This window comes from Cucurbita pepo, chromosome 4, assembly GCF_057944985.1.
Source record: "Cucurbita pepo subsp. pepo isolate OVF chromosome 4, ASM5794498v1, whole genome shotgun sequence".
NCBI lineage: Eukaryota > Viridiplantae > Streptophyta > Magnoliopsida > Cucurbitales > Cucurbitaceae > Cucurbita > Cucurbita pepo.
In genome coordinates this window covers 13,726,963-13,744,028 of record NC_141801.1, presented here as the reverse complement: position 1 = coordinate 13,744,028, position 17,066 = coordinate 13,726,963, and the positions used below count along the sequence as shown (strand labels likewise).

At 35.9% G+C, this 17,066-nt stretch overlaps 3 protein-coding genes and 1 non-coding gene across 4 annotated transcripts; 1 reads left to right on the top strand and 3 right to left on the bottom strand.

Moving 5' to 3' along the window:
• Positions 1-603: 603 nt before the first annotated feature.
• LOC111793703 (argininosuccinate synthase, chloroplastic) lies at positions 604-3,460 on the top strand. The gene is made up of 8 exons (XM_023675709.2): positions 604-763; positions 1,055-1,190; positions 1,361-1,409; positions 1,519-1,701; positions 1,927-2,001; positions 2,074-2,259; positions 2,496-2,584; positions 2,663-3,460. The coding sequence occupies exons 2-8, from the start codon at positions 1,078-1,080 to the stop codon at positions 3,213-3,215; spliced, it is 1,248 nt and encodes a 415-aa protein (XP_023531477.2). The 5' UTR covers positions 604-763; positions 1,055-1,077; the 3' UTR covers positions 3,216-3,460.
• Positions 3,461-5,017: 1,557 nt separating this feature from the next.
• LOC111794152 (U5 spliceosomal RNA) lies at positions 5,018-5,134 on the bottom strand. Its single transcript, XR_002815043.1, has one exon. It is a non-coding gene; the product is annotated as a U5 spliceosomal RNA (small nuclear RNA).
• Positions 5,135-6,096: 962 nt separating this feature from the next.
• On the bottom strand, positions 6,097-11,125 carry LOC111793088 (putative aspartyl aminopeptidase). The gene is made up of 11 exons (XM_023674817.2): positions 10,957-11,125; positions 10,458-10,593; positions 10,166-10,244; positions 9,894-10,096; positions 9,670-9,736; positions 8,626-8,733; positions 8,265-8,420; positions 7,920-8,093; positions 7,087-7,161; positions 6,868-7,008; positions 6,097-6,521 (listed from the first exon to the last, which is right to left on the bottom strand). Exons 1-11 carry the CDS (start codon positions 11,051-11,053, stop codon positions 6,300-6,302), a joined length of 1,458 nt encoding a protein of 485 aa, XP_023530585.2. The 5' UTR covers positions 11,054-11,125; the 3' UTR covers positions 6,097-6,299.
• A 727-nt stretch (positions 11,126-11,852) lies between these two features.
• LOC111793087 (putative aspartyl aminopeptidase) lies at positions 11,853-16,567 on the bottom strand. Its single transcript, XM_023674815.2, has 11 exons — positions 16,300-16,567; positions 15,802-15,937; positions 15,582-15,660; positions 15,299-15,501; positions 15,091-15,157; positions 14,096-14,203; positions 13,791-13,946; positions 13,451-13,624; positions 12,741-12,815; positions 12,521-12,661; positions 11,853-12,340 (listed from the first exon to the last, which is right to left on the bottom strand). The coding sequence occupies exons 1-11, from the start codon at positions 16,388-16,390 to the stop codon at positions 12,122-12,124; spliced, it is 1,449 nt and encodes a 482-aa protein (XP_023530583.2). The 5' UTR covers positions 16,391-16,567; the 3' UTR covers positions 11,853-12,121.
• Between the last annotated feature and the right edge of the window lie 499 nt (positions 16,568-17,066).

Here is a 17,066-nt window from a genome sequence, read left to right as displayed (position 1 = left end):
GTGCAAATATAATATTTTGTGTCACCTCGACCCATATAAAATAGGTTCAAAATTTAAACGTTTAGATTAATAACCACGAATATAGAATATTTAAAACAAAAGTCCATAATCTTTAAATATTTATGATGGTACCTTCTTATTCTAATAAGATTATTATTCCACGTCTATTCCAAAAATATATAGTTTGAAAATTCGACCAAGAATAATTAATTTATATACGTTAAAAAAAAATAATGTTAATACCAATGAGATAAAAATGCATTTTGTATCGTTGCTATGCGTACACGTGATATACGTTCTTACCGGGATTTCCTTTTTGCCAAGATTCCTTTGAATTTAACGCGAGTAATTTTTTTTTTAATTTTTTTTTAAATTTCTTTATTTATTTTCAGTTCCCAATTACTTTTTTTTATTTTAATTTTTTATGGATTATAGTGCTCCAACTTGTATTAATTTTCCTTTTTTTATGGATAATAAATTGTGTCGATTTATGTAAAAATTAATAGAGAATCAAATGATAAATCAATACATCTGTCCTACTTGGTCTACTGATTTAAAATATTTATTTTTAGTTTTTGAATTAAAAAAAAAAAAAAAAAAAAAAAAAAAAGCGAGTTTTTTCGTCCATAAAAGGCCCTCATGCAGCCGGTAACCCTTGAGATTGTAAGTTGCTTGAGCGAGATTCCTGACTCGAGTTTCTCCCAAGCTTGCTTGCTGCTTCACCCCCATCAAGCGATTTTCATTTCTCTGCTATTCTTATTCGGTATGCAAATGCTTCTGACTTTGCTAATTTTTGCGTTCCATTTTAACAATTTCCCCACGTTGCTTTCGTCTTCAAATTTCATTTTGCTTTCCTTTATTTTCTATCTACTTGATAATCTTTCGCCGATTTTCCCGCGCTTAATCAAGAGAAATTAGAATCGTTTTTACATTCCAAGACGATTCTGTTCTGCTTCACTAACTCGGTTTTGTCGTTTTGATTTGATCTTGGTGCACTTTAATCGTATTTTGAATCGACAGAACCATAAATCGCTGTTTTTCCTTGCAATTGCAGCAATTTAAGACGTTATTAGAGAGATGGGAGAAGCTCACGCTATGTGTAACATCGGTGTGGCGCCCGCTAAATTGAACAAAGTTGTCTTAGCGTATAGCGGTGGCTTGGACACTTCTGTTATCGTACCATGGTTGAGGTGGGTGGCTTTTCTTTTCCTTTTTTCCCTTCACAGTCAAATATTTTGATGGCGGCTATCAAGTTCTTCGACTTCACCTGCATGCATATAGATGTAGTTCCTCTTCCCAGTTTTGAAATCGTTGATGGCGGTATTGTGTTATTTTGACATTATTCTCTGTTTCCCTTCAGGGAGAACTATGGGTGTGAGGTGGTTTGCTTCACTGCTGATGTTGGGCAAGTACGTTTTGAGTTATCTATATCCATGGCTGGATCATTAGTTTATGTTTTCCGTAGATTTGGGTATTTGATTCCATTTTGTTGGCTTATTACGAATGTGAGATATGCAGGGAGTGATGGAATTGGATGGTTTGGAGGCAAAAGCGAAAGCAAGTGGTGCCTGTCAATTAGTTGTGAAAGACCTGAGGGAGGAATTTGTGGAAGAATACGTGTTTCCTTGCTTGCGAGCTGGTGCCGTTTATGAGAGGAAATACTTGCTTGGAACTTCCATGGCCCGCCCTGTCATCGCCAAGGTTAGATCCCACTTGATCTCCTCTGCTGGAAGCACTTTCAGTTGTACGAAAGCCACTAGTTCATAAAATTTACAAGCACTTTTTGATGGGTCGGCCAGTTTTTTTTCTTCTAGTGGTCTGCTAAGAAAAGAGATTCCTGCTTTCTTTACATGTATTTGATTTGGTTGGTCTTTTTCGCCTGCTTTGAAGAGTTAATAATGGAGGTTATGGAGATACATTTTGCAGGCCATGGTGGATGTCGCCAGAGAAGTTGGCGCCGATGCTGTTGCTCATGGTTGCACAGGGAAAGGAAATGATCAGGTCTGCCTGATTGCCATAGTTTTTTTCTTTGAATATTCTTAAGGAGAATCTCATATTTTTTATTGGGTGCAGGTACGATTTGAACTCACGTTCTTTGCTCTGAACCCCAAACTTCGCGTTATAGCTCCCTGGAGAGAATGGGACATTACAGGAAGAGAAGATGCCATTGAGTATGCGAAGAAGCACAACGTGCCCGTCCCCGTCACGAAGAAATCGATATACAGTCGGGACCGGAATATTTGGCACCTTAGTCATGAGGTAATGGCAGCCGGTTGGTTTTACTTGTTAAAAGTATATTATTCCTTACCGTATATATTGAATTTGGTTGTCATTTAGATGCTGAACTGTATTGTATGTTTGTGATCATTTTCTTTTTTGGCTTGACCAAGTGGCGGGCATGAGGTTTGACAGTATGCTGCCAGCCTGACTTGTGGCTTTTTGGCTTTGAGACTTGTCTGTTGTATTCATTTCTATGTGTATTCATGTGATTGAAGGGTGACATTTTGGAAGATCCTGCCAATGAGCCAAAGAAGGACATGTTCATGATGTCCATCGATCCCGAGGATGCACCGAACCAACCCGAGTAAATTTCCTCTGTTTTTCTTGACTCAATTCGTCTATGCAACTGAATTCTAATGTTTGTGATGGTTGTTTACTGCAGATATGTTGAGATTAATTTTGTCTCAGGACTCCCTGTTGCTGTTAACGGGAAAAAGCTGTCACCAGCTTCCCTTCTCGACGAGCTCAACAAGATCGGTGGGAAACATGGCATTGGCCGAGTTGACATGGTCGAAAATCGTCTCGTTGGCATGAAGAGCCGTGGTGTATACGAAACACCAGGAGGAACCATCCTATTCACAGCTGCACGTGAGCTGGAGTCCTTAACACTCGACCGCGAGACAATTCAAGTCAAGGACTCACTGGCCCTCAAATACGCGGAGCTGGTGTATGCAGGGCGATGGTTCGACCCACTCCGGAAAGCCATGGACGGTTTCATGGAGACGATAACTGCAACAAGCACAGGAACGGTCACACTCAAACTGTACAAAGGCTCCGTGGCCGTGGCCAGGCGCGAAAGCCCAAACAGCCTGTACAGGCAAGACATATCGTCGTTTGAAAACGGGGATGTGTACAACCAAGCTGATGCTGCTGGATTCATCCATCTGTACGGGCTCCCAACCAGAGTCCGAGCAATGCTTGAACAAGGAATGTAAGAAACAAAGTGAAAGAGTTGGTTGCTTAATGGTTTGAGTGATGGAGAATAAAAAAGGGGTCTTAGTGTTTTGGTTGGTAGTCAATGTTTATTACTTCTCTTCTCCCGCCGCCCTGAAAATAAGAAGACGTTTCAACCTTTTTATGGTATTTTCCAGAGCAAAATTTAGACTCCACCATTTAGTTACAAGTCCGGACAAGGTGGAGTGCACGTAATTGCCAATTAAAATTAAAAAGAAAAAAAAAAGTGTTATTTGGTGGGGTATGGCTATGGACCATTGCATGAAATGCAGTGCTGAGTCGGACAGAATCATTGCCCACCATCTCTTCCTCCCATTGGCTAATAATATTTATTGTGCCAAAGTTGACCATAATTTGAAAAGCTATAAATAAATAAATAAATAAATAAATATGAAATGACTACTCTCGCTTTCAGTGTCTTGTGGAGTTTAATTGGTGAGGGAATCCATTAATACTATTTATTATTTGTTCCATATTTGAAATAAATTTTAAAAGAATGATTTACTTTGTCTAAAAGTGATGCGTTCAGATGCGTTCTATTAATTTCCACTCAATTTTTATAATCTAAATTTATGAATAGTTTGACAATATCTTGTTTAATTAATTGGAATTCATCCCATTTTATCTCTACTTTTAGTGAAATCAAATAAATTTCCATAGTTTATTGTGTGGAAGGGATACAATTTGGAACATAGAATGTATTTCCACACAATCATATGCATATCCTACTCATAATATCATATTGATATCAAATATGGAATTTGCATACTTCAACAAAAAAAAAAAAAAAAGAACTTTTTCCTTCTTTCAATTTGTAATTAGACATGAATTTGAACCAATTTTTTTTATATGTATATTGTTAAGCAATAATTTTAGATCTGTGGCCACAAGAGGGGAAACAAATAACGAGTGGCCCTTGTTTTATTTATTCATATATAGGAAGTTTGTGGAGAGTTTATGATAAAATAACTTTATAATATAGTAATGGTAATGGCATTTAACTTCTACGTTTGTAATTTAACATTGGCCAAAATATAAACATGTGAGCGTATCATTTAAGACCTTATTAATTTCTATTTTATAAATAATTTTAAGATATTGCTTTAGCTCAAGTTGCCATAGACCATTTGTTTTTCCATTCTAACATTTTGAAAAAGAAATAATAATAATAAATATTAAAGAAGAGCAAAATAGTCATCCACTCATCTTTAAATTTCAACGGATAAAGCTATAAGATTCTGCGACCAAAAGTTGTTAGATTCGGGTTGCAAATTTGCATAAGAAAAGCTATTTGTTTGTTTCTTGTTTTTTTGATTCTCAAACGACAATGAACAGCCTTCTTTGAAAAATACACATGTCTAAAGTACATTTTAAAAAATAAGAATAATAAGAAGAAAAAAAAAGAACAATTTTGGACTCCCAACTTTTTGAAAATTTATAACAATTACGTTTATGCTATTTAAAAATAGTATAAATCTAATTAATTCCGTCTGGTTTTATTAATTTTTAAATTATGTAAAAATATAAATCGAACTAAAGCTATAAATATAAGAACAAATAACACTTCAAAATATAAATAAAATCTATAAACAAATAAATGAATTAAATATCGAGAGAAAACAGGGAGGCGAGAGAACAATGCAATGCATGTTGGATAATGACAATATTATCTTATACGGATGAGGCCCCACCGTCAAATGAATATTGTTAATAGAGAGATTAATTAATGCATGTTGGAAATAGACCAATTAATTAAAATTTTTTAAAACTAGAAATATGTAGGACTCACCTCGAAAGGAAAGCCCTCCAAAAATAGGCGTATGCCGCTATGAGCGGCGAGCACACGGTATTCTTTAGTAAAAGGCGAAAGAATAGTTCGCTCTGTGCTCACCGCACGGCTCCGTGATTGGCAATGGGCCTTGGATGGTCACTTTATAGGTGTCTATCGTTTTCGCATCTTGCCGAGTTTCCGATGTGGGACAATTCCTACTTTCAACTCCCCTGGGTTCCCTTCCACGGCTTGTATACCAAAGTAAATTAAATTATGGCCATGGATTTACTATAGTTATATATATATATATATATATATATATATAAACTCGTGATCGGAAAAGAATCACAGGAGAATAAATCTAAAATTAAAATTAAAATTAAAATTAAAATTAATTTCATTTATATAAACTGTACCTAAAATCATATCAATTCCATTTCAAGTGAAGACCAATATTTGGATGTAATGCAACACATATTAGAAGGCAATATATGTTTTCAAATTGAATTCTATGGCTGCAAAATGGTTCCCACTTAACATATTAGCGATGTATCTATATTATTACATTTCAATTCCTTCCATTTATTCTTCCTTATTCTATATTTTAGCAAACGCCCAGTTTGTAGCTGCCACGCAACTCCTTATTTACGTGGGAGCTATAAATGTTTTAATCATATTTGTTGTGATGTTCATGAAGGGTTTAGAATATTCCAAAGATTTGAATCTAGAATGGAATTACTTTTCTGGTTTGTACAAAATATCTTCCAGAGAAAATTACTTTTTGACGTCTCACAATCTTCCCGTTACATGAAAAAAGGAAGTAGATGGAACATGAATGAAGGATTGAATCGCTTCATGTCTTTTTTATTAAGATAAAGTTGAAAAGAAAAATAAAAATCCAAACCAGAGAAATATTAGACCTCATGTTTTTCTCTTTAATCATGAAAGAGAAATCTCTAGTTTTGTGTTTAAAATTGGAACATGTTTTCCAGAATCTGTAAAGAAAACTTCATAATTTATAAAATGTGAAAACAAAAACACCAAAAATGTGAAAAAGCACCATCATAGATAGAGCCTTCTGCAATGCTTCGTTAACAAAAATATCCGTGAGGAAATCTTATACTATATTATTGATGTTTCTTGTTGCAAATAACTCGTTAGACGAGTGTGACACAGAAACATAACCATAGTAACGGTATAAATGAGTACATTGTGCCAACAACTAGGTGGCCGCCACAGGAACACCCTACAGTCGGTTTATTGGAAAATACCTGAGAAGACGATGAATACCATTCTACATATCGACTGTGATCTTCTGGTCAAGATTAGAGAACTCTTCGTAATAGGCCTTGAAATGCTCATATGAGTGGTTGACATCATCTGTAGCACACATTTCCCGAATACTGTGCATGGATAGCTGTGGTGCTCCAACATCTACTGTTCGTATACCTACACCGCTTGCAAGAATGGGGCCGATGGTTGAACCACAAGCCATGTCATTACGAACCACAAAATCCTGCAAGAGTTGATGACCATTTTTATCATTAGAAATGATTTTCATATAACAATCCTATTCCTTCCAAAATGCAAGATTGTGCATGATTTACAACTGTTAAGTTAGTAAAACGTTACACTCAAAATTTATGAAGTCCAAAATATTGATGCTAGCAATGCAAATTTTGGCTCCTAGAAGTTTCCAAGTTTTTTTTCACAGCGCTGATTTTCATTCATCTTGAAGTGCTTAAAATGCAGTGTCAAAGAACAGGGGGTCTGTTGTCTCTTCCTACTCTGATAATTGAGCCCTAACTCTAAGAATATTTGATGCCATAATGAAACGGAAAAAATGTGGAAACATAAAAGACCTGAACAGGAATGTTATGATTCACAGCCAATTCCCTGAATATGAACGAAGTGATTGCATTGGTTGCGTATCGTTGATTTGCATTGCTCTTAATGACCAACCCTCCGTGCAACTTGGGCTGATGATTTTCTTCATGCTTATCCTGAAATTAAAGTTTGATATTACCACCATAAACATTATAACCTTCTGGAAAATACACAACAAAGCGGGATGACAGTACCATATAATTAGGGTGTAATGCATGCGCCATATCAGCTGAGACCAGGAAACTTCTCTGGATAGCTTTCTCAATAAGCTGAAGATAAACCAGAACAATGAAAGAAGTTCATAATTCAAGTCAAACTGGGTGGGAATCACAAATCAAGTCATACTCGTGATCACCTAGAGTAGACAATTTACGGCCAAATTCCTGTTAGAAAAGCATCATCCTAATATACGCTCTGCTCAATCAGAGTAACAAAAATTACAAAAGTGAATGATTCGTTTAAGTTGGCATAGTTTCCCCCACCCTTTTTATAGAAACTAGGAACAGTGTAATATGTAAACTAATGCTTGAACATCTTAAGATACATTCATGGCAATCCAATAGTTATAACTTATTCATTGGAATAGTCCTCAGAAGCCCTCTAAATCGTTGGGGTATATATTAAAAAAAGGGACACAGAAAAAGCATTTTGAGCTGAAAGAAAATGAGGGCATGAGTATGATAGTAACGCTCTTGCTTGTTCTCAGTATAGATCAAAATTTTAACGCACCGACAAAGCTAGAGCCACAAATAAAGTTAGCTCTCCAGTGAGTTAGTGACAAGTAATTATCATGAAATCACCCCCTATTACTTTTAGAGATCTCGAGAGAACAACTACTTCTTCAACTATCAATCAAGTGATAATTTTAGTTGGAAGCATAAAATGGTGTCGGTATATAAACCCACATGGAAATTAATTCTATGGTGCAGATTTTGAAGGCCTAGGAAATAAAGTCATGCAACCATAGTTATTGCTACAATCATCTTCAAACAAATAATCAGGAAAATATACAATGAGAAGTTAGTACCGAAGAGTCTGAGCTGAAGGAGTTTGTAATTCGTGATAAAGCATTAAGCATGGCTGGAGAACCGGCTCCCTGGGCTGAATTAGATCCAACCTCCTCATGATCGAACAAGGCCACCATTCTGACACCAGTCTCATGCTCAAGGCTTGTTTGAGAAGATGTACTGTCAATCAGCGCCTGATTTGTGACCAATGAAATAAAAGTAGGCGAAGTTAGAATATAGTCAAATGAAAAATCTGCAAAATCAATAGTAACTAAATGTGGTTTCGGGGTGGATGCCAAGAATGATTTAAGCAGGCAGTTGAACTTCCACGTATGTTAAGAAAGCCACTGGCATATAATACAGACCTTCAAAGAGCAAAATGACATGCATAAATTATCGAGCCTTCCAGAGAAAATGAATTCCTTCTGGGCACCACCAACCAAACTTGGTTGCATGTCACAGGCTTGCAATTCAAAATCGCATATGTCAGCTGGTTCACAGCCAAGCTGATCAGCAAGTAGCTGCACAAGACAAGGAAAAAAGAAATTAAAATGACCATGGAGCAAAAGTAGAAACGAGAAATGTCAAATCTTCTTTGCTCAAACTTGTACTTCTATCATTATTTACAAATTAATCCACCAAAATCCAAATGAGCAGACTAATAAACTATATTAGAATTCACTGTTCAACCCAAACACACAAGTCTTCGCTTTCTGATTTGTCTACCTGTAATAGAAGCGAGTGATGCTTTGAGTTATTAGGACTTGACTTCGATTCTGTTGTCTCTCCATCGTCTTGTGCATCATTCTTGGTAACAACTTTATTCAATTCCCCCTGTGAGCACTCATATATTAGGGAGGAAAGATAATAAACTTATATACGATGAAAAGCCAGAGGAAGTATTTGCTAAAAAGATTTTCATACAAAATTTCAGCAATGAATACATAAAATATATCTTCTGTCATAAAAATGTTGTATCTGCAGCAATTAATTGATGTATATATAGATACATTTATATGTTTATACTTATATATATTTGAACATCCAGTAAAGAAAACTCTAATCAATTAGGATTTCTTGATTTATTGCGAACTGTAAGGTCGTGCACCATATAATAACAGAAATTATCTATGAAGTTGCTTAAAAGAAACTGTTAGAAATGGTTGAGAAGACGAAACTTTATGGATCAACTAGGAGCATGTTGAAGGTAAACTGCTCCACTTACATAAGCCTAAATTTACCCAAAAACCTAGTCGATTCTATGGGGGAAATGTGAACAACAACCTACGGAAATTACAGCTTGTTTATTGGACTAAAATACACTGCTTTTCAACGGTTCAAAAACTATATATCCATCATAATAAAAAATAAAAATTAAAAAAAAAAAGATTAAAAACCATTTTTAAACTGAACTTGAGTATTATTATAGAGATATCACTTCACAGGTTATTCCACGAAGTCATATAAAATTGGGTTTAGGTTGCCGGTTCATACTAGAGAGAAAAAAAAAAAAGGACAAAAACCACTTCCAGTGCATCTAAATCTTTCTTAGTTTGTTAGAGGTGTGAAGAGATACTGGTTAAGTAATCGCTCGCTCTACTCAGAGTCACAAACTCCAGTGCATGGTTCTAACTGCCTGACACTTGATCAACAAGTGGAAGCATTTACCTAGACTACACAAATATGGTTGTCAAGCTCACAAGTTGAACCAAATTAATATAAAAGAAGAAGGTATATCCTTAGTCTAAGAGAACACATCTAGATAATCACCTTAATACTTGTTGCCAAGACTGGGAGAAGATGACTCTGTGTGTTGACCTTAAATCCATCCGCGCCCCTTTTCACAAGAAATAGAACATGAGACACTTGGTGATAGAAACTACAGGCGAAGCAAGCTCACAATAACTTTTCTATACACTAGCCAGCCTCACACCGTAACAATTAAACCTGTAAACGACACAAGGTGAATATTAATCTCAATTCAGTAGGAAAACCTGTCCAAGTGAATCGCTAGTGTGGGGATTCTCATTATGGGATCCTCAACTCGAACAAGTCGATGAATGTATGATACAGAACCATTTTTTTGTTCCTTTATAATCACCCTTCCTGCGACTGTTAAGTCACGATCAAACCATGTGTGCCACAATCCACCCCCATATGTTTGAACGCCAACTTCCAGATAACCACCCTTTGTTACCTGCACAAGATTAAAGAGTACTGAGCGGCAAGACATGGTGGGGAGTATCATATAAAAATGAACGGATACCTTGGACACAGGCTTCAGTTTTAAACAAGGGCTGTCAGTATGAGCACCAACAATATGAAATCCATTCCCAGCAACATATCTAAAGAACACAGATTATCACAGTCAGCGAGGAGAAAAGACTAGCAATAGAATCAAGCACGACTTGGGGGTAGAATTTTCCTCTGCTTTAAAGTTTAATCAGTACTCTACCAAATAAGATGTAATTAGAAATAGAAAATAGAAAATTGTTTTCATATATAGAACCTAAAGGCCATTCAACTCAGAACTAAGAGCATGAACTTGATGGCAATACTTTTTACCAATCGCGAAGGCAACGATGGTCGAATGGTTTCTGGTAAAGAAGTACTTCTTTCCAGCTTCTAATTTCCAGTCCTCTCTTTCAGATACTTGTTCATATCCAACACTTCGCAGACGCTTCTTTGCCTCGTCTAGAGCAATCCGAACATATAGAAACTATAAGAATATACATATCTTGGACAAAAATGATAAGCCAAGAGCTAGGTTATCGTGAAAAAATCCAAAAAAGTAATTAAAGAACATTTCCATGGAACATCAGTTGTAAAATCCAAACGTCAATACCACTTCAAAAAACGGCAAGCTCGAATCGGTATGATCTTATCTTCAATAACAGAAACAACGAATAGGAAGTTCAGGAGGCGAATAAGAATTGAATAACGATATCTCAAATTTCCGAGAAGAATTTCCTCAGCTGGCGAAAAAAACAAGGAGAGACGGATGTTCTGCGTGTGATAAAAATAGAGCAAGAAAATAGAGAAAGTAGTAGGAGTTACCAACGGCGTGGAAAGCAGTTGGCGAAGCGTTTAAGAACTGGAGAAGATCATCCACAACAGACTTGCTCTTACATTTTGCTTCATTCGTTGCCGCCATGTCTGAGATCTCGACTCCTGAGCTCCACTTCACTGTCTCAGCTTGCGTTGGCTCCAAGGAAGGAGCTGAAGAAGGTCAATATAGATTCGCCAATGACGGATACTTGGGCCTGTGGCCTATTAAATTCGACATGTCGTATCATTTCACCATTGGGCTCCCCCCCACGGATAATACGAGGAAAAGTCAGTATAGAAAATATAGAAATTATGCCAAGTACTGTTATTCTAATCTTATATTTCACAGAGGTCATCTTTTAAGAATAATTCAGCTATAAAATGCCTCAAATTTCTCCAATAATTTTAATTTCATTTATACCCTTGCAAACTATGCATATCTTTATAATGATTATTATTGTGATTTAATGGATCCTATACTTAAATACTCCTTGGTATAATTTGAATATCTTATATAAACCCCAAATTAGCCCGAAACTGAAAACATTACACTCGAACGGAATTTATAAAAAGTATATTGAAAATAGTACAAGAATGAATATATAAACACACAATTCAACGACGGAATTGAACATTTAACCTCTAAGTTGAACGAACATTCATAAATTCACGAAGTACACTCAAAATTCATAGAAAAATTTGACTTATTGATGTCTTAACTATGAGTCTTGAAATAGACCGTTTCAAATCAATATGCTGAAAATTCATCACTACTGACAATAAAGAAATTATGACGTTATAAAGAAATATAGTTTCTAACCAACCTGTTAAAAATTCATCAACACTCCCGATAACAAAGAAAGTATATAACATTCTAAAAAAACATACCATAATACACACTTCCATAGATTAATTTAGGGCTTCTTATTTTATTGATGCAATAAAGTTGCATAGATAGCTAATGAAAATAGATAACCATGATCATAGTTTACATAAGCACTTACCCCTAACAACTAGTTGCCATGGCAGCATAGTTGGGTTTCTTTTATATCATGGGTCGCAGGTTTAAATTCCCACCCCTTATTTTAACATTAACATTCTCAATGAGAGAAACTAGATGGAAGCAGATGCCCACGATTATTGAAAATTTACTAAATAGGCGAGAAACACGGTTCTAGATATCAACTGGGATCATAGGAAGACTAGAGAACTCTTCATAATAAGCCTTGAAATGCTGATACGAGTAATCAACATCGTCTGTACCACAAACTTCTCGAATACTGTGCATTGATAGCTGCGGTGCTCCCACATCAACTGTTCGTATGCCTAAGCCACTTGCAAGGATGGGGCCAATGGTGGTACCACAAGCCATGTCATTGCGGACCACAAAATCCTGCAATACTCATACTCTTTTACCACTACCAAATCATTTTCATAACATAAGAATTAGCAATAAGAACTTTAAATGTTTGATTCTACTCTAAGTTAATAAACCTTAGTCTGTAAACTTTCACGTTTGTGTTTGTGTTCGTGTTCGTGGTGACATAGACAACAACGTTAAAATATAATGTACCTGGACAGGAAGGTTATGTTTTAAAGCGAACTCCCGGAATATGGTTGCAGTGACTGCATTAGTTGCGTATTTATTATTTGCATTCATCTTGATGACCAGTCCGCCATGGAACTTGGGCCGATGATTTTCTTCATACTTTTCCTGAGATGGGAATTTGATATCACCACATTAAAGATTGTGATACAAGAGAAAAAAAACACAACCAAATGGGACGGCGTACCATATAATTAGGGTGTAATGCATGCGCCATGTCTGCAGAGACCAGGAAACTTTTCTGGATAGCTTTTTCAACCAGCTGTAAACAAACCAGAGCCATGAAAGAAGTTCAGTTTAGTTTCCAATACTATGTCAACTTGAAAATTAAACTTGTCTGAATTCTTAGTCAAGTTTCATAAACAAAAACTATCTTTTCTTTAGTTTTCAAAATTTGGGTTGGGTTTTGAAAATATATATCAAAAGTGGATAACAAAATAAATAAACCGATTGTTGAGGACTGTTAGGAGGGAGTCTCACATTGGCTAATTTAAGGAATGATCATAGATTTATAGGTAAGGAATACATTTTCATTGGTACGAAATATTTTGGGGAAGCCCAAAGCAAAACCATAAAAGTTTATGTTTAAAGTGGACAATATCATACCATTGTGGAGAGTTGTTATTCCTAACACCGATTACTAACAAAAAAAAAAAAAAAAATCTTAAAGTGAAAGAGTGTTTATAAATTTAACTTTTAAAAACTAAAAAAACCAAATGATTATCAAATGAGGTCTTCGAGGCCAAAGGACACAAATCAGAGTAATTATATGATATAGTAGTCGAGCATCTATCAGTAACTCGATTTTGGAGGCCTAAGGACACAAATGAAAGTCTCAACTGACATTTGGCTCAAAACAAAAAAAACAAGGAAAACGAGCAAGGAGAAGTTGAATACCGAAGGTAATGGGCTGAAGGAAGTGGTGATTCGTGATAAAGCATCATGCATTGCTGGAGACCCAGCCCCCTGGGCTGAATTAGATCCAACCTCCTCGTTGTCAAACAGGGCCACCATTCTGATACCAGCCTCATTCTCAAGGCTACTTTCAGAAGATGTACTGTCAATCAATGCCTGATTTGAAACCACTTACAGGAGTTACAGTGATACCAAATTAAGAACACACTGTAAAAGTAAGAGCAACTAATATGTGTCATGTGTTTTACACTTCAAATCCTTTTTTTAAGCACTTGAAAATTCATTATAAATCGACCCTTAAGCACGCTGGCATAATACATACCTTCAAAGAGCAAAATGTCATGCATAAATTATCGAGCCTTCCAGAGAATATGAATTCCCTCTTGGCACCACCAATCGCACTTGGTTGAGCATCACATACTTGCAAGTCAAAATCAAATATGTCATCTGGTTCACAGCCAAGTTGCTCCGCAAGTATCTATATAAGACAGGTAAAAACATCTTATCTTCCTTTCTCTAACTTGTATTTCTATCATTATTCTCAAATTAATCCCACCGAAATTCAAATTAAATTGGTCTAGAAGTGTTCAACTCGAACACAAGTCTTTGCTTCCTGATTTATCTTACCTCTAACAGAATTAAGTGATGCTTTGAGCTAGTAGGAGTTGACTTCTGATCTGCATACTCTCCACCATTTTGGGCATCATTTTTGGAAACAACTTTATTCAATTCCCCCTGTGACCACTCATTTATTAGAGAGGAAAGACAAGCTTAAAATTATACAGGATGAACAAGTAGACATAGTATTTGCCACAAAGATTTGTATGCAAAATTTAAGCAGTAAGTCCGATACATACAATCTATCTTCTGATGTAAAATTGATATATAAATACACACAGATATTACATGTTTCATAAGACTTGTTCACATGCTAATGATCAAACATTAAGTAGAGAAAGCTTAAGTCGGTCAGGAATCCTTGGTTTATTGATATCTGTACACTCATAATACCATATACTGGCAGAAATTACCTATCAAGTTGCTTAAAAGAATCTATGATAGAAAAGAGTGTGAAGAGAAAAAAAAATTATGGATCAACTAAGTTTTTCCAAGGTTATTCACTTCATTACTCAATGAAGCCTAAATTGTACCAATAATCCTAGTCAATTGTATGGGGAAAAGTGAATATAACAGTCTAACCCCACCGCTAGCAGATATTATCCGCTTTGGCTCGTTACGTATTGTCGTCAGCCTCACGATTTTTAAAACGTGTCTATTAGGGAGAGGTTTCCACATCCTTATAAAAGGAATGCTTCGTTCTCCTCTCCAACCGATGTGGGATCTCATGATCCAGGCCCAACGTCCTCAATGACACACTGTCCGGTGTCTGGCTCTAATACCATTTGTAACAGTCCAAGTCCACCACTAGCAGATATTGTACACTTTGGCATGTTACGTATCGCCGTCAGCCTCACGGTTTTTAAAACGCATCTACTAGGGAGAGATTTCTGCACCCTTATAAAGAATACTTTGAGATCTCACATTGAACAACAATAACAGTGTGCGTGAATGCTAGAACTGATAATTGGACTGAAATACTAAGATTTTTCACCGTAAATCACCTTAATGGTCGTGGCCAAAATTGGGAGAAGTTGGGTCTCTGTGTTCACCGCAAATGCAACTGCATCCCTTTTCACAGGGAAAAAAAGAAGCATAGAAATACTCAACGATAAAGCAAGCTAGCAAAAACTTCCCCAAGTATAATTCAGCCTCCCGCCATCACAAGGAAGCAAGAAAAGGCAAATATTAAGCTAAATTTAGTAGAAAAACCTGTCCAAGTGAATTGCTAATGTGGGGATTCTCAATATGGGCTCCAAAATTCGAACAAGTCGAGGAACATATGAAACAGAACCATTTTTCTCTTCCCTCAGAATCACCCTTCCTGCAACTGTTAAATCCCGGTCAAACCATGTGTGCCACAACCCACCCCCATAAATTTGAACACCAACTTCCAGAAATCCACCCTTCGTAATCTGCACAAGGTTCAAGTACCTTGAGTGGCAAGACCACCAAGAAAAGTACACGCAAAAACTCGATGAAAATGCATGATTACCTTGCTTATAGGCTTCAATTTCAAACAAGGGCTATCTGTATGAGCACCAACAATATGAAATGCATTCCCAGCAACGTATCTAAAGAAGAGTACAAGACCGTAATCAAGTCATTGGCAACCAAAAATGCTAGAAAAATAGAATCAAACTCGAATTCTGTAACCATAGAAATGGAAAATTATGAAATCGGAACCACTGCAATTATGAAATCGAGAACCATACTTTTTACCGATCGCGAAAGCGATGATGGCGGAATGATTTCTGGTGAAGAAGTACTTCTTGCCGGCTTCTAATTTCCAATCCTCTGTCTCGGAAAGTTGTTCATATCCCACTTCTACCAGCCGCTTCTTTGCCTCCTCTGTAACATTCCGCGGCAAATTCTTAAACAATTAATATTTCAATTTGATTTCAGTGGTAGATAATAATTATCCAATTTTATAAACGTAATATTATTTAATATTTATCTTCAATTTAGTTCAATAATTTTAAAATTTTAAAACTAAATAAATTATGCATCGTGAACTAAAGTCCAAAGTTAAATAGCTGCCAACCTCCAGCCATTCAACCACGTTTTAAGCTATTTAATGAAACAATAATGATTCCTTTCAAACTTTTAAAACTATAAAATACCAACTTTCTTAATTACAAAAAAACATTTAAACATAAGAAATTATGAATTTAAACTTGTAATGTGTGATTGGGAAACGGAAGGGAAGTTACCAACGGCGTGGAAAGCAGTCGGGGAAGCGTTCAAGAAGTCGATGAAATCAGAGGCTACAGAAGAATTGGTTACACGATTTGGCTTCGCCATTGCCGCCGCCTGCAACAAGCTGCCCTGCCACTGCGCTTCCCTGCCTTGTATTCTTGTGTTTGTGTATGCGTTTCTGCTTGTCCGCAGCCCATTAATATAAGCACGACATGGACCACGCTATGCACATGGGATAATGTTGATGCAAGACGAAAGCTACATCATCGGTCATCCGATGCCGTTCGTATATCACTGGATAAACGTCAAACAAAAAGCCTCAACAAACACACGTCTCCTATGGATTCAAATATTTTTCTACTTTTATTTTTATATATTATACCACCAATAATGAAGTCCCTGCTTTTCTTTTTATAATCATAATGTGCTTCTTGCTTGCATTATTAGTATAACTGACCTATGAGAACGAGGAGGTAGTTGGGAGAAAACCGAAGAATATGTATATTTTTTCAAAATATTTTAAAATATTAATGTTCAATTTTTTAAAAAATAAATTAAGGGTATTAAAAATTGTTTTACTAGTAATAATAAAGAGAATTATTGATTTGTTCTTTTTAAGTTTATATTTTTTTAGAGGTAGAATTAATTGGAAATTTTAAATTAATTTAGCTTTCTATTAATAATTAAATTGTCGTTTTCCTAAAATTGGGGATATTTGTAATTTCACTGTCAGCTTTTTGTGGGGGTAGTTGTTATTATGGACACGTGTCTATTAACTTTA

Excerpts from the sequence above, each read along its gene's own strand:
- LOC111793087 (XM_023674815.2), bottom strand. The coding sequence starts at position 16,390 with ATGGCGAAGCCAAATCGTGTAACCAATTCTTCTGTAGCCTCTGATTTC. Across the intron at positions 15,938-16,299 it reads GACTGCTTTCCACGCCGTTG|AGGAGGCAAAGAAGCGGCTG; the intron begins GTAACTTCCCTT and ends GGAATGTTACAG. Across the intron at positions 15,158-15,298 it reads TTAGCAATTCACTTGGACAG|GGATGCAGTTGCATTTGCGG; the intron begins GTTTTTCTACTA and ends CCCTGTGAAAAG.
- LOC111793088 (XM_023674817.2), bottom strand. The coding sequence starts at position 11,053 with ATGGCGGCAACGAATGAAGCAAAATGTAAGAGCAAGTCTGTTGTGGAT. Across the intron at positions 7,009-7,086 it reads CATTACACCCTAATTATATG|GATAAGCATGAAGAAAATCA; the intron begins GTACTGTCATCC and ends CTTTAATTTCAG. Across the intron at positions 6,522-6,867 it reads ATCATAACATTCCTGTTCAG|GATTTTGTGGTTCGTAATGA; the intron begins GTCTTTTATGTT and ends CAACTCTTGCAG.
- LOC111793703 (XM_023675709.2), top strand. The coding sequence starts at position 1,078 with ATGGGAGAAGCTCACGCTATGTGTAACATCGGTGTGGCGCCCGCTAAA. Across the intron at positions 1,191-1,360 it reads GTTATCGTACCATGGTTGAG|GGAGAACTATGGGTGTGAGG; the intron begins GTGGGTGGCTTT and ends GTTTCCCTTCAG. Across the intron at positions 2,002-2,073 it reads CAGGGAAAGGAAATGATCAG|GTACGATTTGAACTCACGTT; the intron begins GTCTGCCTGATT and ends TATTGGGTGCAG.